The 21,946-nt window shown below is 37.0% G+C and overlaps 1 protein-coding gene across 1 annotated transcript; it reads right to left on the bottom strand.

Annotated features, from left to right (window-relative positions):
* Positions 1–62: 62 nt before the first annotated feature.
* Positions 63–21,651, bottom strand: TRAT1 (T cell receptor associated transmembrane adaptor 1). The gene is made up of 7 exons (XM_005523980.3): positions 21,546–21,651; positions 14,074–14,730; positions 8,680–8,790; positions 7,158–7,194; positions 5,706–5,767; positions 4,341–4,399; positions 63–3,179 (listed from the first exon to the last, which is right to left on the bottom strand). The coding sequence occupies exons 3-7, from the start codon at positions 8,780–8,782 to the stop codon at positions 2,898–2,900; spliced, it is 543 nt and encodes a 180-aa protein (XP_005524037.1). The 5' UTR covers positions 8,783–8,790; positions 14,074–14,730; positions 21,546–21,651; the 3' UTR covers positions 63–2,897.
* Between the last annotated feature and the right edge of the window lie 295 nt (positions 21,652–21,946).

Genomic DNA, 21,946 nt, shown 5'->3' with positions numbered 1-21,946 from the left:
AGGCACTTGATATTTTATCAGCACTGCCCCTTGTTAGCTTTCTGAACTTCAGAAAAGGAAGAGATTTGTTTTCTTTGGCTTTACTTTATTTCCAGACACACAGGAGAATTTTATTTTGGCTCTTAAAGTCAAAATCTTATCAGAAGTATTGTTCTTGAATAGGACAAGAAACCAGCTCTAGTGATGTTTTCTCTGCAATAAGAACTTCTGCACACACATTCCATCCTTTATAATTTGGATATTACATTTCTTTCCATGACAACAATAAAATATTGTCTTTTAGAAATGCACTTGGGTCTCTTTTTTTCTTCCTTTTCCAGACATGGATGCACTGTAGGGAATATGTTTTGTGAACTGTCTTCCTCTTGGATTTGTTGAGGTAATTATTTCCCAGTATTTCTTGATATACCAGTACTGAGAGATTGCATAATTCATTGTTTTCTGTTCTAAAGTAACTTAGAAGTCAACTGGAATTGGGGTTTGGACCTGTTCTGAATCTAGATATGACTTCTACACAGCAACTTTAATGCAGCTCACACAGGTAAGGAAGGTAAGTTTGTTTACTCAACATAGCAAAATTGTCTTCATGAAGATTACTTTGAAATAATTTAAAGATGTCATTCTTGGAAAATCTTTGCCATGTTTTGGGTGCTAGCAGTAGCAAAAATGGGACAAAGTTTCTATTTTTAGAGTTGATCTTCCTACACCATGTGAGTGAGCAGACTCTTAAATTATGACATAAGCAGAAGTCTTGTTTTTCCTAATGATACTGTTTAGCCAGGTACACCTGCAGTAATTATCAAATGCTATAATTACTGCTGGAATACATCTTTCTGAACATACAAAGATGTTCATGGTGCTATCTGATCTCTTGTGTTTTGAGTTCCATTCTTCTACTCTTCCAAATAGTTTTGCTTTTTCCACCAATTTCCTCTTGTTTACTCATTCTTTGCTTTTCCATTGAACTGGTACTTGAATGCTAAGCTTGCTGTTAATAAAAAACACTTTACACTGCTTCTCTTTCCTGTAAAATTTTTTTTAAGGAACAGTGGTAAACAGATGAGGATACTGAGACAGTGTAAACCTAGAACCCTTCCTCTTATGTTGTAATTAGTTAAAACTTGCTTTATATATAAAGAATTTAATTAGAATATGATTGTTCCATCTTCAAAGCATTAGAGAAAGACCTACATAAACTGTGTTGAACATGCTTTTTCATGTAAGGATTCAGCTACCCCAAAAAACTACTCCAAATAAACCTCATGATAAAAAACCTGGGTCGCTCAATTGCTTATTTAAGCAGATACAGGTTAAAGAGCCAAAAGAATAAAGCTAAATTTAAATGTGGCAGTATTAGAAATGCCTTGGAAATAATTGATAAGGTTATTAAAGATCATCCTGTCTGAGTGCCACAAACAATAATTCTATTGGAGATAGTTATTAAATGTGGAAAGGAAGTGTGTGCACATATATATATATATATATGGAGAATGTTTACAAAAATGCCCTGCTCTTTGAACAAACTATGTTGTGAGGCAAAGCAGCTGATAAAAACTAGCATAAACACATAGCTGGACTAAACATTGAAGACTTAGAATAGAAAGGTAACTAAATGGACTTAAATCCCATGAAGTGAATTTACTGTTACATGTACAGTCAGTGAGGGTACTTTATTTCTATTAAATTAGTTATCAGATTGAAATGACAGGTTGAATTTAACCACTGATTTTTTTTGATTTTTTTTCTCTCCATAAATTTGTCTCATCCTTTGATGTCTTCATCCACTTCTGCTGTTAGGTATTGGCCCTCTGTACTGTGGATCTTTTCCAGGTCTATCTCTTTCAGGACCTGACACAGTTTTAGGGCTCTGTGTGCTTCAGAGTTCCAAGCTCCTTGGCACTGCTCTTTGTGGATTTTAAAGGCTGCTAGAGCCTGTGTTCTTGAGAAGGCAGAAGTGTCTGACACCTAGAGGCAGACACATCAACTTGCTCTTTTGTTTCCTGCAGCAATTACTTAATGATTCCCAGAATATAAAAATAGATACCCACTCTATAAAACTTACCATTTAAAGAGTTTAGTCTTCAAATGAATGTGCACAGTGTAAGTGAAGGGTTTGGGGAAATAAAAAGCTGTTTGTGTTTGTAAAACAGTTTGTAAGGATGGCAGTGGAAAACACAATAGGAATGTAAACATAACACAGAGTATTAGAAGGAAGAAATCCTCCCTAGATTTATTGTTAGAGATGGTTTTATAGTATCTTTGTGGACCCTTGAATACAGCTGTGTACAATGTTACACTAATAGAGGAATTGAGATATGAGACGTATTCCAATATTGTTAGAGGAAACTTAAGGCTATATGAAGATACTGCTAAGTTTTGTGATATGTACAATTAATACTATAAATCAGCTGTTAAATTATTCTCCAGTCATTGCCATAGACCAGTCACAGAAAGTTCACAGTGTGGAACAACAGATCTGTTCTTAATGGGTAAAAACAACTAATCACCAAGTGTGCAAGTACCAAACACAATCTCATTTCAAAAGTATTGAAGTCAATATAGAATAGCTGTACTCTGCTAGAGCTCTATAGACAGTGAGGAGGTCTTTTAGGACTGCTTGAAAGCTGATGCTTGTTTAGAACAGGATCAATTTTTACTGGAATCACTACCATGTGAATGCTGAGTACCAACTTCTGCAACTTTTACATTGTCTTCAGAAGAGCAGATCCATGAGAGGCAGCCTGGACCTATGTCTTGCTTAGTTTATAAATATGCTTGGCAGAGAGTTTGGAACACTTAACCATTTCATACCACTGATTAATATGTCAGCTTTCCAGGATATTATCTCTAATCATTCCTTGTTCCCCCAGAGTGAGAAAGCAAATCTCACTTTATGGTTACATATTTGGTTCATTACCTATTCGGTTCTCCCCTTTTTTATTATGAATCAAGCCCATTAATCTGATGGGGTCATCATGAATGGCTTCTACTTTTGCCGTGTTTTCGGCCGCCAGCTGCTCACTATTGAGGTAAATAATTTTGGAAGCTGCCATGGGATTAGATGATCTTTCTTCCTCATTTTCTTCTAATAAAGGATCTTTCTTTCTCCTTGGTTTTCTGTGTTTTCCCTTGACACTGTGATCAAGTGAGGCATAACACATCTGATTGGCAGACTCCACCTGAAAGAAAATTCATGTTAATGTTCAGTAGTTATCCTTGCTTTAAATTTATATCTAAGACTTCAAGTATGTCTACACTAATCATAATTCTTCCTGAAATTTGCCTAAACTAGCTGTAAAGCAGTTTGTTAAAAGTACAAATGATTAAACTATGGGAGAATGAAAAACAGATCAATATAAGCTAATGGTAAATGACTTGGTGGCAATATGGAAAAATTTATCAAGGTATCATTGGAAAAATTCTCTGTTGGAAGGAGGGAAACTGATGTAATAAATAAGTCCAGGTTCTTTGGGATGCAAAACATTATTTGATCTGGTTTTCTTCTCACTTATTTTTTAGTTAGAATGCAGTTATTAACAACATTATTAACAGGCTTTATCTGTGCAGAAAACCAAGGATGGATGATTCTTGTCTGTAGATATGATCTCATTTCCAGTGCAAAATGTATGCTTTTTGTGTCTTTCTCTTGGCTTTTTGTGCTTTGCAAGCCAGATCATCAATGATTACTGGTTATGATTACACACCATTGGAATGTCTAGATTAAAAGGTTGTTCTTTTCCTGTGGGAAATTCCCTGTGAAAGCCTGAAAATCAGTCCTTATGAAATATGTGGCAATCGACTCAGGAAATTGATGCTAGGAATGGTTCAATGTCAGGCAAGTTTCATTTGAAGCTTGCATGCTTTTAGGCATACAGGTATCTCAACAAAGTACAAATCAATAGGTAACAATCTTTGCCTGGTTAAGGCATATAGATTTTGCACTGGACAGAAGAGAGCCAGTCAACTTCATGAGTATCAAGTGATGCAGCTTGTGTTTTCACTTGTTTGATAACTAAACCAAATAAAATTAATTCTTTACATAAGCCATGGCCATGGATGCAAATTTAATTCCAAGTGATCTGCATATCTGTGACTGAGCTTTATTATGTTGTATAGTGTGTAACTGAACTGTCTATAATTATGCTTCCTTATTAATGACTCAAATTGAATGGGGCATCAAGTTTGTACTGAAATGCCTTGATGAACTGAGATATTAATGCATGGTAATTTTTGTGACAGTGTGAAGATTTTTGTTATATATTGTTATAGGATAAATAAAGGACCTCCGAGACAGACCACGTTACCCTAACTCAGAAATCTATAACTAAAATTAAAGATACCTGTAGCTGGTTAACTGGTCTTTGAGGCTGGGACTTCATCTGCTCGTAACAACATTCTTCTGTAATTTATCAAAGTAGAAAAATCTTTTTATTAAGCCACACTACTGAGTCTTAAAAGATCAGACCAACAGAGTCTTTCTGTTAGAGAATGTACTCCCCCCAGTTTGCTTTGGTAGGATGTTTGTGCTTGTTTTGAAATCACACACAGATCTCTCTCCCTCTAATTACAGAGAGGTAAATAGCTAAAGAACTCAGACACATACTGTGAAAATGAAAATCAATTTGTGTTCATATGAAGGAGAGGTTTCTCATAATTCACTATATGGGCATCATTTTAGAGTGACAGAAGGACTTCTCGCAGTTAAGAAGTAGCCACATACTGATGTATTTTTCAGCACAGGCAGCCTTTTCTTTGGCTGAGAAAGAGGTTGTGAGTTGCAGCAGCTGGTAATTAAATTCTATTCCTGAGTCTACTTCAGTTTTCTGTAAATTTGGTTCTAGTGATTTTCTCATATCTCATTCTAGCCACCAGTAAAACAGATTACTTCCTTACAGTTTTCAGACTTACAATGTCACTGCATTTGAGTATTGACTTGATTAAATTTATGCAAATTGTGCATGAAAAAGTTGGGTTTGTTTGGGCTTATTTTTTTTCCCACTGCAGTTCAAGTGCTTTAGTTTTGCTTAGCCCCAGTTAAGGCTTGCAGAAAATGTTGTGTTCTCGTTACTTAAATAATACTGCCTTAACTCTATAAGGGCTTCAAGAGACAAACCCTCGGCACATCTAGCTCTCGCTGCAGTCCTGTGATGTTACAGCCTTTAATGCGGTGTCTCTCTGCCAAGGATTGTTAACTTGAGCACAGCAAAGCAAAGCCAAGCTGTCTGCCCACCATTCAGCTGCTGGGCTTCAGCACATTTGTCAGTGTCGCTGGTGATATGTGGATAGCAACAGCAGAGAACTGGTATGTGTTTGTTTCTGCCTGCTTTGTGGGAGCACTGACCTTGGACCGTGAGTAATGTGTGTTTTAGATTGCTTTAATAGGCATGGAGCAAGCTGTTGTTTCAGTTAGTGCAGCTTTACATTTAGACAAGCTCTTTGTTTTGAGATACTTGGCTGAACAGGACCATATGGACTGTAAAAAATCAAATTCTGTATGATATCTGTTCTTATAAACAGTAGTGCAGTATGAAGGTTTGCATTTCTCTCCCAAGTATATTTTAATGATTTCAATTATATCAATAGTTGAAAAGATGTAGATTCTCAAGTTTGCCATTTGAGAAATGCAAAATATGTCAGTCAGTCATTTTTTAATCATACATTTTTATAGCCACTGTATAGACACATGTTCCTAAAATGAAGCTTACCTAAAATATCTTGATTGAGATTGCCATAAACTGGATAATCTTCTGTGTGATAGCCATCATAGCTACAAGGGGAATGAAAAAATACTTCTAATTCACAGAATATGCTTTATTTAGCAACCCAATATAATAAGTCTATTTTAACCCCAGGACAACTCTATTTTAGCACATGTTTTATGCACATATGCAGATTGTGCATGTATATTTATATATAGCAGACTGTATGTGATCTTACAAACAAGATCCAAGATATTAGCAGGGGCAGAATTGGCAGTATGGGTACTCTCAGGAGAGATTTGTTACCTAGCCCAGAACTGAACTCTCCTTTCCTGACACTTCATTAAGCGCAAAGCTAGTCTCAAGACTACTGAATGATTAAGCTACAGTTTGAGGTAGGGTAAGAAATGTTAGTGATCACTGAAAGGAACCCAATTCATGTCCTCTGAAACCACTCTGCAATACAAACAAGAGCACCATATGTGTCTTTTGGGGTGATGTTCTTAAAAGGGCCCCTCTTGGTTCAGCTAAAATTCTTCTGTCAACACAGAGAAGTCTGAAGCCGAGTTCAGCTTCGCATTTTTAATTGTATGTTGTGTTTTACTACCTGGTGTTACTTGAAAATGTTTCTAAGTGGGTTTGTGAAATGGGAATTGTTAGTGGGAAAGCGCTGTGTAACCTTCCTAGTGTACCCCTATATTACATCTTGTCAAGGGTGTGAAGTCATGCTCTGACACCACATTCAGTGGTATTTTTCATCTGAACAGGCAATAATGGACAAATAGAGACTTCCCAATTTCAAGAAAACTTGTAATTGAGAATTGGTGTGGGTAAAAGGAGCAGGAGTTTGTATTTCTGTTTCAAGGGCCTTTTATATTTCGGTTGAGATGAGACTATCCATTTCTGTTTCCTGAAATTTGGGATTTGCTTGGGGTTTTTTTTCCTGTATGGCATAAGAGCGAGAGAGACTTGAAACAGATTTGTGTAACAGATCATGAGGTATCCTGCAGCTGTAAACAGACTGTTTTATGACTTTTGGATGCCATGTGTAAGAGGTGGTTATGAAATGTAAATACATGTAAATTATTGCTTCACAAGTATTAACTATCAGACTATAATTGTCACTGTTTTGTGAAAGCTGAGAGTTCTTTTAAATTATTATAGAATTATTGACTTTAAGTGATAGGTAATGGTGGTTTAGTTCAGTATCTTGCACTTTCAGAGAAAATTATAGTATTAGCATGTAATTATTTCATTGTTGATAAAATGACTGGAGGATGTATTTCACGTGAAATTTTTTCCCTGGGTTTTTTTGAAAACTTTTTTTCTACAGCCAACATTTCCAGGTACACTGCATGAAATACTGAATTTTCCTCTATGCCATCCCTCCAAAGCCATCTGCCATTATTTATTATATATTTTACCCTTGCCAGAAAGAAACTTTTTTATTCAACTTACCTTGGATTGTTCTCTTCGTAGTCTTTATCCATTTTAGCTGGAAAATTTATTTAAAAGAAAAAGTTAAGAGAAAATGAAACATTATTTTAGGACACTTCAGATAATTGTCTCAACAGGCAAGCTTTTGGTCTTGTTTTAGAGAATACAGTTAAAAGCTCTGGCTCTCAGGATCTTCAGTTGTCCCTCTACATTTCTCAAATACTTTTGTCAAATACAAGAAATGTTTGTGTTGTGGCCCTGTGCAGTGGCTGCAAAGTCTACATTAGTTTACAGTACCAAAAACTGTATTGTAACTCATGTGATTCGTTTTTTTATTTCCTCCACTTTCTGCTTCTTGCTCATCTTTTTCTCTCAGATTTTCTCTATATGGGGAGGTGAATCGTGTTAATATTACAAAGTGACAGTTTTATTTATTTTACTAGTTCTGCTGGCAGGTCTGAAAAAGAGATCTTGTGATCCACACAGATGAAGAAACTGAAGCAGAGATGCAATGGCTACAAAGATATTTCATGCTAGAGCTTGATTAATAATTTAGGAATGCCTGACTTTAATCTCTGCTCCAGGACTCCAGAGTTTACCACAGTTAGCGCCAATTTGACAAGTAATGCAGCATCAGCCACTGACCTAAACCTTGGTCAGGTTAGTTTTGTAAATAACTGTGATTCTTCCTCATAGTAGTATCTGCCTAGTAGCCCTAAAACACAAAATAAACCAAAAAGGTCAATCCACACCCATCCCAAAACACTCCAGTAACTCTCTTAATATCCTGTGACTATCTGATTCTCTAATACAGGTGCAGTTTTCCCTGTGTAAAGGGAATGGTGAGGGTTGTACAACTTCCCAACCACAGAACTGCATGCATAAGACAAGTTGCACTGACACAATCTGTCAAAAAATAGAAGTTAATTTCAAACAAAACCAGAGTATGATTGTAGTCATATGAGAGACGCATTGGTTTAAGAAATAGAGTAGAATCCCATTACGAAAAGCAATTAGAAGGTTTTTCCAAAGTCCATTGCTAAGGCATAAAGTCTGTATGAAATCAGAAATTCAAACAAGCATTCAGGAATTTGGGGAGGATAAAATTTCCTCAAATGTATTTTGTATCAATGTGTCTACTTAAAATAATTTTTAAATGGAAGTATAAATAATAACCAGGAATAGGAAAAATATAGTTCCTAGGAAAGGAAATTGCAGGTATAAAATAAATTAAAGTATAATAAATATACCGATGCATAAATTTATAGTGTATTTAAAATATACTTTAAAAATTTAGTCAGAACTAAATTCTTCTTGTTCTGCTGGTTTGTCTTCAGAGAATGGATTTGGGTAGCTGTTTTTAGCAGTGGATTGGTCAGTTAGCAATCATTCTGTAATCATACCTGACTCTCCTAAAAATTTTTTAAAGCTTAATCCTCTCTAGTAAAATCATTCTTGCCAAAATAGAAGTCAACTCAATATCTCTGAGTAGGGATGGCTTTAAACACTGAAACTCAATTTCTTTCAAAGAGACATTACTTACCTTGCTTCTTTTTCATACAGTGTGAAATATTCAATGTCAACGAAACAAGCAGAGCCAAACTAAGGAAGGCCAAAACTCCCCAGACAGAAAAATGGCAGTCCATTCCTGTAACTGAAAGAAAATTTACTGTTTGTGTTGTCTAACAATATTACTGTATTCTTTGTGCTTGGCTGAATTTTGCTTTCTGTAATCAAAGCTGCTATTTTGTTGTTTTCTCTCTGACAGCTACTGCTATACAAGCTAAATAATTAATATCAAAACCAGATGCTAAATAATAAGAAAGCAACTTTAATAAACTGTTAGCAGAAATACTGTTTCATAGGAATTCAGCCAAAGATTAAGCTATTGGTTTGCCTGTAAGTTGCAGTTAAAATCAGAAATTAATAAAGAAAAAAGCAGTTTTACTGAATAGCTTTGAAATTATTTTTGCATTTGTCTTTAAGTTAGTATTTGTGGTAAATTAAGTAAATTCTTAGCTGAATTCTAGAGTTCATGGAAGTAGTTCTGAATTTAGTCAAAACAAATTTGCTGGATGTGTCTCTGAATAGTAGCTAAGACTGAAATGTTTTAACAATCCCTGCAAAAGAAGTCAAAATTTGGTTATGTTTTCTAACATTGTTTTCCACCTATTAAAACCACTTGTACTTATTTTCTTGCCTGAGAAACCAGAGGAAGTCAGTGTAAAGGATAAGCATCAGCAGGGAACCAGTGGAGCCCCAAGTATTGCTGCAAGGAAAAGTTCAAACAGCTCCTGGAAAATCACTTGGTAAAAGGTAGGTGTACTTATTTGAACCAAGTCTTTTGCTCTAAACTTGCCTCTCCTTGCACTAAGAAAGACAGGAAAGAGCTCACCTGCACAAAATCTATTTTTTCCATTTAGTTAATTCTTTGATTAACCTAGATCATACAAATTTTCCACCACAAACCAAACCATGCTGAAGAAAAGAGCCTGTTTGTGTCTGTCTAGCGGCCAGAGTGATCATCATTGCTGCGAATGGCCTGCAAAAGCCTTCCTTGACAGAGAAAGCACCCACACAAATAAATGAGTGAAATGAGCTTGCAGCTTGATTCTTGACTTTCCCCAGAGGCATGTTTCATGTTCTCTGAGATTAGGAGTGTTTGAAATAAAGCCTGGTGCCCAAAACTAATGAGGTCCTCTAATAGTGCATAAAAAGAGATGTGTAGCTGGAGCAGACCAGTCAAGGGGCTGGATTGCACAATACTGACCCTTAATACATTTTTTGTTGTTTTTTGACATATCTGGAGTCTCTCAGGAAGCTGACATTTTGTTTTTTTCTAAAGTAAAGCTGAGTTAGAGGAGTAGAGGAATGCACTTTTCCATGATGCTGGCCAGGGAAGGGTGGCAATGCATTTGCTCCTGCTGAGAAGGCAGAGCTTTGTTCCTTGACTGACCAGCTCCAGCTCAAAACCTTCTTACAGGTTTTGATCCCTCATCGTGTTGGTGTTGCCAAAGTTCTTTTTGTTTTGTTGTTCCGACCCCCAGATGTTTTTATAATGACAAAATAAGATAAGATAAGCCCTGGTAGTAAAAAATCACAAATCACCTGGGCTTCTGGGATGCAGGTTTCTTTCCTGATAAGAACTATCTTTTAAAAGGAATAAAGCAAATAAGTTGTCATTTTCTGTCAGACTTGTAACTTTTTTTGCACATGGTACTTTCAGTGACCATTTATTCTTGTTTTTAAATTAAACATCCTGTTTCCCTTCCTTTCTACCACTTGAGATCTCCCAAAGGTATTTGAGAGTTCTTTCTCACTGCAATGCTACTTTTCATGTTGTAAGGCACTTTTCTGCAATGAGATACAGAGATTCATGAGGAGAGACAACATCTCCATGGAGCAGCTATACATCGTTCCAAATATTCAGGGAAGGAATTAAAAGAATGGGTGATCCTTTGCTGAGAAGATGTTGTCAGGATGCATCAAGAATCACCAGTCTTTGGAACCTGGTTACTGTACAATTAGTCACTTGATATTGCATCCCATGAAACCTGTCCAAAACTACAAGTCTGTCCAGGACAAGAAATTTCAAGTTTCACTGTTGTGCCAAAATAATCAGAATCATCTCTCATTCTTCTCCTGTTTTTTTATATTTTCTGATGTGATCAGCTTCCATTCTTCTCATGTTCATTTCATTTTTCCTTTCCTACAAACCCTTTTTCCAGTGAGCAAAAGCAGTATTGTGGCCTAAGAGAAGGGAAGTAACTGTGATAGAATCACAGAATCAGCTGCATTGGAGAAGTCCTGTGAGATCTTCGAGTCCAGCCTGTCACTGAACAACACCTTGCTGGCTGCACCGTGGCGCTCAGTGCCACGGCCAGTCTTCCCTGAAACACCCCAGGGACAGGGACTCCACCAGCTCCCTGGGCAGCCCATGCCACAAGCCACAACACTGCAGTTCATTAGAATAAGGAGTCAGCCGGTACCTAAAATACAGTTATGATCTAATGTTGTTCTTTTTTCTTCATATAGAATGTTGTTATTTATCTCTCTGATTCAGTTATTCAATTTTTCCCTGGTGTTTCCAGACTAGAAGGAAAACTCTTAGTTTCAATTTGACTATTTTCAGTCCTTAACTGGCCCACTTTTTGCTGACAAGTATTATTTTCCTGTTTCAGCTTTTGATTTAAATTGAAATTATTATCTGGAAAACAGTAAAGGTTGGACAAAATTTTTTTCTTTTACTTTTCAAGTTTAAATTCTGTAGTATTTTAGCAATCCTACTTCTCAAGAACTTTAAAAACATCATAGGAAGAAAAAGATATTGAACTTGGATTCCTCATAAAACATGCCAATGTTTTTACATCTCACAATCTACAGTTCTTTCTTAAGCATGATTTAGGAAATTTCATGGGTGTGGGTAGATTAAGAAAAGAACATTTAAATTTCTTCCTGGATGAAAACTACTTAGTTTATTTTTAAATTTATTTTCCACAACACTGACTTAAACATCTGCTTGTGTTTCAGTAGAATGTATACAAACATATGTGTGACTTCAGTATATTTTTGTTTGTTTGTTTTTGCAATACTAGCTATTTGTTTGTTAGACAACACTTATATGGGCGAAGCCACAGCAGTTTTTACTTCGCCCATAAAACCATAGTAAACACCTCGACTGGAGATGTGCTGTTCTGAGAGCTCTATGCCAATCTGACATTAGTCTCAATCTAATCATATTACCCAGATAGAAAATATGAGAAATTCCAATTTTATATCCTAGCTTTACAGATACCAAATTCCCAGATCTTTCCCATGTCATCTTGCTCTTATAGGTGTTTCTGAAATGCTGCTTACATTTATAACTGCATTATTTTGATATTAACTACTTTGACAACAGCAGCATTAGAAGGAAAGCTGACTAACTGTATGAAGAACAATTTGTCCCCAGAGATAAATATACTGCTCTCCCTAAATATACAACAGCAGATGCAACATCTCATGGTTTAACAGGTTGTGCTAAAGACAAAAATACGATGAGACTGTAGATGGTGAGTGAGAAATAAACAGCCAGTCTATTAGACTAATTATATTCCATTTTGAAATGGTGTCTTTTAGTCTAATCTCTAATTTTAATTCTCATTCAAGCCATCTATCTTCAAATGGAGCAAAACTATATTAATCTTTTTTTATGTAACATGTAGTTAGTCCGAAGAACCCATGACTCATTCTCATTCAAGCCATCAAACTGACTATTTTAAAAAAAGTTTGTTGTATCTTTTGAAAAAAATTATATGGAATAATTAGGCTGCTTGGGAATAGGGCACTATGATTCTAAAACAATGAGCTCAAATTCTATCAGGATTTTCTGTGATAGGAAAACTTAAGGATGGTAGTAGTTTGTTACAAGAAATAATACTGAAGTATTCTTAAAGTAATGTGCTCCTCTGTAAAAGGAAAAAGTTCATTATATACCCAAAGGTTTCATGAGAGGGACAATTCTTGTTATAGTACTAGAAGACTTTGGGATGCATGAGTGGAGAATAGTATATTTAATAATTATAAAGATGACAGTATTTTGATCAACTAATATCATACTCTCTCTAGTATTAATGGTATGTTCTTATGCTGCTGTTCTTCCATTTCTCTTTGAAAACCAGGTTAAACTTGGGGTATCCAAATAGAACATCTGTCTTAGGTAAGTTACTGCATTTGGATAATGTTTTTACTTTTCTGACTTTAGGGATGCGGTAACTCAACAACTCTTAGTGTATTTTACAGTGTTATAAAGTGAAGATACCGTATTCACACCACAAAATACAAACAGAAGACCTTCTAAATACGTAGTTAATTGTGCTTTGTCTCTTTAAAATTCTATTGACAACTTTCTCCACCAACAGAGACAAGACATGGGAATAAAGAGTTTGGGTGTTTTGTTCTTAAGTTTTCTCTTTACAGGGTTCATTACACTGTCACTGAGGGCTGTGAGAGAAAAGAAGCTAAAAAACCAAACAAACAAACAAAGAAAAAAAAAAAACCCAACCAAAAAAACCACAAAAGCCTCCAAAACATTCTAACCTTTCCTGGATGAATTTCTGCTATATATTTTATTGCAGCTCAAAGGAGTGGACATAATCCCGTACTTACCTGCAGGAAGTGGAGCCAGATTTAACAATTCCTGTTGGATATTTGTTCTCTTAACAACATAAGACTAGGTAGCAGAAGTGCTACATTTTGCTCCTCCTTGCTGTAATGAATTTTGTTTGGAGAATCCATCACAAAGGATAACAGGGAAATAGCATACTTGTACCAGGTTTTTGAACTGAAAAGGAGCGTGAGGAACACAGATACTATTTTAGCTGGACATGCCACCTGTGGTAACATGTTATCCACAGAGGCAGATTAATTGCTACCAGATTTATGGTGGCTATCTGGAGCACAAAATAATTTCTTTCCTTTATTTCCTCTTGTTTTTGTCTACAAATTTGTTAGAGATTAGATAAAACTGTCTTTCCTCCCCCCTTCCATTTAAATGTTGTTATAAATAATATTTTGTACTAATGGGCCTCAGAAAAAGAAACCCATTAAGAGACTGATGAAAGTTAAATTAGCATTAAAAATGCTTCCACCTGTGTGAGCTTTTAATAAAGGATTAATTATCTGAAAAAGATTCCTTAAACTGCAATTAATTAGTGCACAACTAATTGCTTTGTAAGATATCAACATCATACTTCAGAAAGGAAACAGCACACTGTAAAATAAGAAGGTGCACAGCACAGTATTTTCAGCATAAAACTAATGCTAATGCTTAATCTTCGTTACCAAACCTTAATTAATGAAGGTTTAGCACCCTAAGCCACCTTCTTGGAAGACTGCTAATCTACCATAGTGTGGTTTTACTACCCCTATGCTGACAAGTTTAAAAAATAAGTCTTACCTGGTTTTGTTGTTTCTAGGAATATTCCCCTTTATTCCCCCTTTATCCAACAGGAAATCAAGTTATGTTGGCAGATGTTGGGTACTCTTTTTGTTTGGAACCTGGCAGCATGAACCTGTCTTTAGAGTTGCCGTCAATCTCAAATCTCTCCAGTCTTTTATTTTCACCTCCTTTCTTATAAACAGGAAATGTGGTTCAGCTTTTACAAGTTAACGTACGTTCTCCTTCAGTGTTTGCCTCCAAGAGAGAATTAAAGTATTTGTGTACCTTTGTATTTATTGTCTACCTGTCTTGCCTCAGAGGAACATGCACAGGACTATTAGTTTCGTTTGTGATACAAACTTGCTTTTGGAATATTCATACTCACACTCTAAGTTTTCTTGGGCTTAATGTTATGTTGAATTCAACGAAAGTATTTAGATACTTCTTAAACTCAATTACAGAACTATTTTACCTAGGAGTGCTATGTGACCCCTCCTCTCTTGGGCATTCTAAACCAAGTCTGAAAAACATTGTTGAGAGTTTAGCAACAACAGAATTCAGAGGCATGATGAGGGAATTATAACACTGCCAGCTCTTGAAATTCAGGTTAGAATAACATAATTCCATTCCTCCATTCTTTAGAGTTTATGAATCTGGGGCCGCAGTCCAGGACAGCTGTGGAAAGAAAGGATAAATCAGTGTGTGGCTTGTGTATTTGTCTTTAGAATTTAATGAAACAAGTCTGTTTTTAGGTAGAAAAGCTTTTTTATTCTCAGAATCGGAGGAGCTTCTTCAAGAGGAAGCTTGCACACTGAAAACTGTCAAAGAAACCTTCTGTTAACTTCTGATGTTTTAGATATAGTTTGGATTTTGGGGTTTTTCTTCAGAAACAGTTTTATTTCCTACAATGTATAACGTAGAAGTAGGAGGGGTTTCTTAGGAAAAAAAGTGAGTCACATGGCCATGTTTGTCTTTTTGGAATACATAAACTGAAATAGCCCAAAATGTAGTCTAAGGAACAATGTAAAGCTCTGCTCTTCAAGAAAGACTCTAATGTGAGAAAATGTCCTCTGTAATCTGGGTTTACTTGGGATGCTATTACTTTGGATTATTATTTTTTTATTAACTGCCTTGGATCAATGCTTAAGAAATAATTTACTGGATTAACATTTTATTTGAACATGAAAGAACAGATTAGTCTTGATTAATATAATATATCCCATTCAAATCTAAGGGTGATCTACACTTTTAACTACTCAGAACTTTATCATAATGAAGTGAATAGAGCAGGAGGAATTAATCTGAAAATAGTCAAAATGGTGGGAATTCTTATAGAAGGATACTGAACCAAGAGAGAAACTGGAAAGGGTGGAAGATGTGCACTGTGAAAAGGAAGACAGTTGCTTAGTTTCTCAGCTAAGGGCACGAGGAGTAAATCTGAGATCTGCAGGGGATTCAGAATAAAATGCTTATCAGCCTGAACAAGAAGCTTACAAGAAATAAACTCCTTTGGAGGTAATTAGGAGCATAATGGAAAGGTGAACACTGCGAATGTAGCAGGGGATTTCTGGGTTTGTAGTGTTCCCAGTGTGTTAATAATTCTGCTCTCCAAGAGCAAATCATTGCTGTACTGTAGCAGCTTCGAATGTCTGCAAAAGCAAAGTCTTTTGGAATAAATGCAAACTTGGTATGCTATTTTGGGCAACCTGCAAGAGACAGAAGGCTCTGTTAGATAGCAAGAAAATATTCACTTCAGGCAGTAAAATCCATTGTGAATATGAGGCTTCTTTTTTCTTCCTTTCCTTTGTATCAGTGCTACATTAAAAGACTTAGGGAGCAAGTAGACAGCTTAAAGTGCTGTTATTCAGGATAATAGAGACAAGGACAAATCATGACTATATTTGGAAAGACAGGACATAAGGTAATGCTACTTCATCCCCCACTATTGCATACAAAGGCATTTCTTCCTCTTTTTTTTAGTCCCCAAGCTATAAATTCCTGGGTGCAAATTCTGGGAAAGTGTCTCTGCCTGCTTAACTACATACATGATCTTTGGTAAACATATGATGCTGGTATCTCGAGAAAAGAGTCTCTCTCAAGTGGACATCTGCCTTGGCTGGGAATAGCTCTTGCTACTGAAGTTCTTGGAGAAGGTGAACGGAGCACGATTAACTATTGATGTGCACAGATGTATATGAAGGAGTGAGTCTGTGCTGAAATGGAATCAAGCAAACAGTGTATAAGTACATTTTGTAATCCATGCAAGTTGCCAGCAAGTTTTGCTTTTCTGAGACTGCAGAATGCATGTTTATTCTGGCTTCCTGAAGGTGAAATAAGTTGCACCGCTGATAACACCATCAGGCCTCAAATGCCTACTTTCTCTATTACTATTCAAATTACAGTCTTTCTTTGAAAAATCATATCAGTTTCTATGCTAAGTGTTGTAGTGGAAATCCCCTTGCAAAGAATGTAAGAGACACTGTTTGTAGTAGGAGTCTTGAAAAGAATTGGTATTGCTGCAAGATGTAAATTGTACTTCTGTTTGAAATGGAAATCTACTTTTAATAATGAAATTTCAGAATTCTCTGGGCAAAGTAACTACAGAAGAAATGTTTTTTGTTGGGTTTATGCTGAAGTGGAGTCTGCTCTCACAGTTCTAGTCTCACAAGCATATTGGAGAAGTAGAACTGCTCTTTTAAGCTGAGTATGTGACTCTTTGCTTCCATGTCAGGTGCAGACCTGGTCTCCTTGTGCAGTGAACACAAACGAGGAACAGTGCTACAGGAGAGAGGTTGGTTTAAAATAGCTGCCAGAAAGAGAGAGGCCTTTCAAGTGAGCTTCAAATGCTGCAGAGAGCTCTTCTCTCTCTCACAGTGAATTTTGTAATTAATGATAAAAAACTAATCAGGGTCCTTTTTGCATTGTAGACAAGCCTGCCTTTAATCACCATTTTACGTAAAACTTTTTTAACACTTAAAAAAAAAGTGTTAAGCAGAATGCTGTCTCATTAACTACCCCTAAAATTGTGGCTCCTATTAAAAGCAGTATTATGGGTTTCCTGTGGGGAAACCACTGGGTAGGTTTCTTTTTCTGAATGCTACAAAACCTTATTATCAAGGACTATAAAGAGAAAATTTCTTATCTTGATAATTCTGCACTGAAAAATTTCCATTGAAATCTAACACTGCATACTTGTGCAGTTTTGGGTGGAGTTTTCTGTGCTGCACACTTTGAGATAGAGCAGTCCCTGTGTACTTAGCAGAGAGAAAACAAAACAGATGCCACTTCATTCAAAACCAGAATACAGAAATAAAATGTGGCTTTTCCTTTGACTTCACTAGATTTTATTCTCTGTTCAGATAGACATTGTTTCCTGAGAGAGAGGTAGTCTCTAGTGATTTTTCTTTCAATAGCTACAATAAGAATTAATTTCCTATTAAAGTGCTATAATCAATTTACCCAGTTTTCAGATTTTTTTAGCTCCCTCTTGACACACTTACACAAGAGTGTGGGAAAATTCTTTCCCCTGGGCAGCCAAAGGCCTGGCCCTGCAACTACTCCTCTTGTGAGACATCCTTGTGAAGCCAGCAGGCTCTGTGCTTGATAGCAAGCTTACAACTCTATCAACTTTGACCAAAGTGCAAGAGGAATTTGTGAGCAAAATAGCAACCTTAAAACTGAGCTTGTTCTTTTAAAAGTTTTTTTGGGACTACCACAAGCATGTCCATGTGGCTCTGTTGGAGCTAGTGTAAAAAACCCAGACTCATGTACACGTGGCCTGAAGCCTTGTGGAGAATCACCCTGAACAATCGAAGTCCCTTGCTACGGCCTGAGCTGATAAACTGGCTGCTCACTTGTCCTCACTGCTGAAGTGATGAAGCTGACTCCTGCTCTTGTGTCCTTAGCCACAAGGACACTCCTGACCTTGATTCCTGCAGTGTGTCCTTAGCCAGCTTAGCCTGCATAGTGGACTTCCTCACCATGGCTAAGAGAATGTCAGAAGCTCTGTGTTCCAGTGAGTTAAACTGTTCTACCTTGAGTGTTCCCAGCCACAAATCTGAATGAAAATAGCCCTTACTTTGGGAAAAACAACTCCTGCCCTCTACTGAGTGACTGGTGTTGCAGGTAATGAATTGTAACTCAGGGGGCTGTCTCTGCATTTGAACACTGTCTCTTCCACCACTTTTTGAAGCCTGTGTTATCACAGAATGGTTCATGTTGGCCTGTCCTTCTGGGCACAAGAAAAGTTCTGAGCTCTTTAAAATCTGATGGAGACATAGTCTAGGCTGTCTTGTCGAGAGTTCTTGTTACAAGTCAGACTCTGGTGTATACATGAATGCTCCCACCTCACTTTGCCATGACATTGCAAGTGAAAGCACTTGAACTACATGGTTTTCTCCTCTGAAATCCCTCCTGAATTTTATCTAGAAGGACACTATTTCCCTCACACGATGCAGTTGCCAGGGGGCAGTAGGAGAACCACTGAACTGGAAGTAAAGTGCACATGTGTGACAAGTCAGAAACAGTGACAAGGAAATGAAAAAAATTATGAGCCTGCCTCAGCTTAATCTGTGATTTCAAATATTTGCCAGTAAGGTATCTCTGTAGTGCATCTTAATGACTGCTTAGATCTAATTGGAGTGTGTATAGGTTAAGAAAAACATTATAAATAATAACTGTGAAGCTAAGCTAAGCCTTGAAAAGTGGTCACTGATGCATTGGAGTAATGAATTTGAACTGAACCACTTAACTACTGAACCTTTCAACTTAACAGTGTTGTGGTTACATCTCTATTCTATTTAAAGAACTTTCTGGTAAGCAGACAAAAGTGCTCATCTTGCCACATTCACGGCTGTTAAAACATTGTTTTCTTACTACTTCCTGCTGAGCAGCACATTTGGGCACAGCAAAGGGTACACTGCTTCTCTTGTAGTTTAAACTGTCAGACTTGTTAGCTTTTACAGAAAATTAGAACACAGGTGCATGGAAAATGACTGTCTTGTCCCACAAAATGTTGAAAGCCTATGAAGTGACTGTCCTACATTGGCATGTACATTTTGGTGTTTCTCAGAGGCCAAAGCAGGTAGTGTTCCAGGAGCTTTCTTCGAGCACAGGAGTCTTGGATTAACGTGTCTGTGTGAAGCAGGCAGGGCATAGGCAGAACTTCTGTGTGAGAGATGAAAAATGCAGTCATGGACCCCTTTAGGTATCGTGGGTGGCCTTATTCTGTCATGCACAAATGCTGCAGCTGCTAAGGGAGGACTATGATTTGGAACTAGATGATCTTTAATGTTCCATCCAAACCAAACCATTCCGTGATTCTATGACAAATTTTTCCAAGAGAATTTTCCCAAGAGAAATTTCACAACACATTTCACAAAGCTTCATGGTTAACAGGACCGTATTCTTTCAAAAGTCTGGCATTGCCAAAACACTGATAGGCTCTAAAAAATCTCTGTTGTGGCTACCTTGACCTAGCAAAATAATCTCATTACTTTGATTTTTGTTTTGTTTATAATCTAGGCTACTAAAGTTCTTTTTATTCATGTTCTGTCCTTAATAACTCTTATTTTGAGTTTGGCTAAGAAAGGTGTTTTTCTCTTTTATGAAACGTGTTCCTTAGGAGTATTTTCTGTCTTCTTTATTGTGTGTGTGCAGCTCCCACTTCCATAGCTAATGACTAGGAAAGAGTTGCTCTGTGTGCTATTATTGGTGCTAACAAATTCTTGCTGGGTTGCTTAGTCAGTGCTTTATTTGTAGCACTATCCAGGGATGAAGAAATATTTGCCTGAGTGGATTTTCTCTTTTTATAACCTAAAGAACAAAATTACTTAATATTTAAAGGTGATGGCCAATTGTGTGACTTGTTTGCTATTTAGAGATTTCTGTTCAGATACTGAGGTAACTGATGCATAAAATAAGATGCACATCCTTCTACATCGCCACTGATGTTCATGTGCACGTAGGTTCAGTTTTCCACGTGAGATATGGCCAGGGGGAGCAAAGACCTTGTGGCTAAGATGGGAGTTGAATGACTTCAAAGCAGCCAGCAGTGCTATCCCTCTATGTGAGCACTGCAGAAATAGATGGCATTTCCATCTTGAAAACTGGCTGTCATTTTAGCAGAATGTGTGCCATAGCTATGTAGTTCACAGAACACTCCTTAGGTTCTGCAGCTGCTGAAAAAGAAAGATTCTTCTCAATTGAGCTCAGGAACTTGATGGCAATCCGTTCAAGCGGAGGAGGCAGGTAGATCAAGCCATTTCCCAACCTCTCCTGAACCTCCCTAATAAAGAGGCAGCATGGTTTTAAGTAATTATAGGGGTTAGAGAGGAAAAGGGAGGTGGATTAAATGCTGTACCCACACCTCAGTGAGGGAACAAAAAAAGTACCAGTGTGCCTGAAGCTTGAAAGCGAAGTGAGACAAGCAACAGATTAGTGTTAGAGTATTTGATCTTTGTGCACTGAGCTTTAGTTTCTTCTCAGTACATAAATAAATTATGCTTTAAACTATTCTTCTTTGCTGTGACTCAAGTATCCCAGATAAAGCATTGGTTTCAAACATTGCTCTACCTTTTACTTGAAGTGAAACATTTTTTAGGAGTTAGAACACCATTGAGAGTGTAAATTATTTTCTGTCACTTTTGAAAACAATTATCCATTTTAGCTGAACAGTCACAGGCTGGGTTTTTTCAGTTACTTGGGGAGAAAAAGATGTGGCAAAGGCTGACTCTTCTGGTTTGTGGCTTTCTCCTACTGAATGTTTTTATTCTGTGTTTCAGACCATGTACATCATGACTTTACACAATCACTTTGGATGGACAGTTCACAGAGGGTCACCGGATCACGCAGAGATGACAGGTTCTGATGTGCTTTGCACTAGTTTCCTGGAGTCATGCTCATCTCAGTACCAATAGCAAAACTGTGGTGTGCAAAGAAAAGCTGGAATCTTGTCCATATGTACATGACTGGTTTTCTTTTAACCATTGTTAACTTCCAGTATACATCGAAAGTTTTCAGTGATAACACTGTTGAACAAACATGCAATTTTGATATCAAAACCCAGAGTTTCTTTCTCCATAACTGGAGGCTAAGGAGGTTCTTTTAAAGAAACTGTTGATAGCTTCTTTTTTTTTTTCAGTTGGGAGGAAAAAGCTCTGAGGCCACACTAAGTTTTTGATGTCACTGGTTAAATGTACAATTGGGTGCACGATTCATACCTTAATGCAGCGACTTGAAGCTAATCTTTTGCACTGCTATCATATAATGGAGTTCTGTATTTTAATGTGCCTGCTTATTTTAGGCAATGAAATCCAGAGAAAAGCCATACAAAAAAGAATCTACTGAAGTGCTTTTTAAAGCCTGGTATTATTACAGGACTGTCTGTCTTTGAAACATACAAAACTCGTCATAAAGTGAAACCAATAAACACCGTGCACCATACAGAGCATGATCATACACCCAGCCTTGAATTAGAATGCACAACTTACCCAGCAGCAGCTCTGTGAGGTTGTTTAAAGCCATGATGGAAGGGTGATACCCAGTGAGGAATGCAGGTTGGCTTCTGCTGAGTCCAGGTAATTACACACTGTTTCCTTCACACACTTACTGGAGTAACTTTTTTCTCTTTGTGCAAACAGATCTGTGGTGTATATACACAGAGTCTTAGCTCTGCATTTCCTTTATTTGCATTACTGTATTTGCAAGTTCAGGTCCCTAGTGGCTTGCTGAGAGCATTAATTCAGGTCTAATTTAGCACTAGAGAAATCTGAAGATTTAATGCATTTATATATAAACATGTGCAGGTTTTCAGGAAGGGCACTGTACTAGTACTTCTACAATTCCTGGGGTGAGGCAGTTCCTACCCTACCTAACAAGTTTGTGGTTTATA

The sequence above is a fragment of the Pseudopodoces humilis genome, chromosome 2 (genome assembly GCF_049639895.1).
Source record: "Pseudopodoces humilis isolate 2021_Gansu_Grassland_sample_001 chromosome 2, ASM4963989v1, whole genome shotgun sequence".
Classification (NCBI taxonomy): domain Eukaryota; kingdom Metazoa; phylum Chordata; class Aves; order Passeriformes; family Paridae; genus Pseudopodoces; species Pseudopodoces humilis.
This window is presented reverse-complemented; position numbering and strand designations above follow the sequence as displayed.

Excerpts from the sequence above, each read along its gene's own strand:
- TRAT1 (XM_005523980.3), bottom strand. The coding sequence starts at position 8,782 with ATGGACTGCCATTTTTCTGTCTGGGGAGTTTTGGCCTTCCTTAGTTTG. Across the intron at positions 7,195-8,679 it reads CTGTATGAAAAAGAAGCAAG|CTAAAATGGATAAAGACTAC; the intron begins GTAAGTAATGTC and ends TAAATTTTCCAG. Across the intron at positions 4,400-5,705 it reads TCTCAATCAAGATATTTTAG|AAGAATGTTGTTACGAGCAG; the intron begins GTAAGCTTCATT and ends GATAAATTACAG.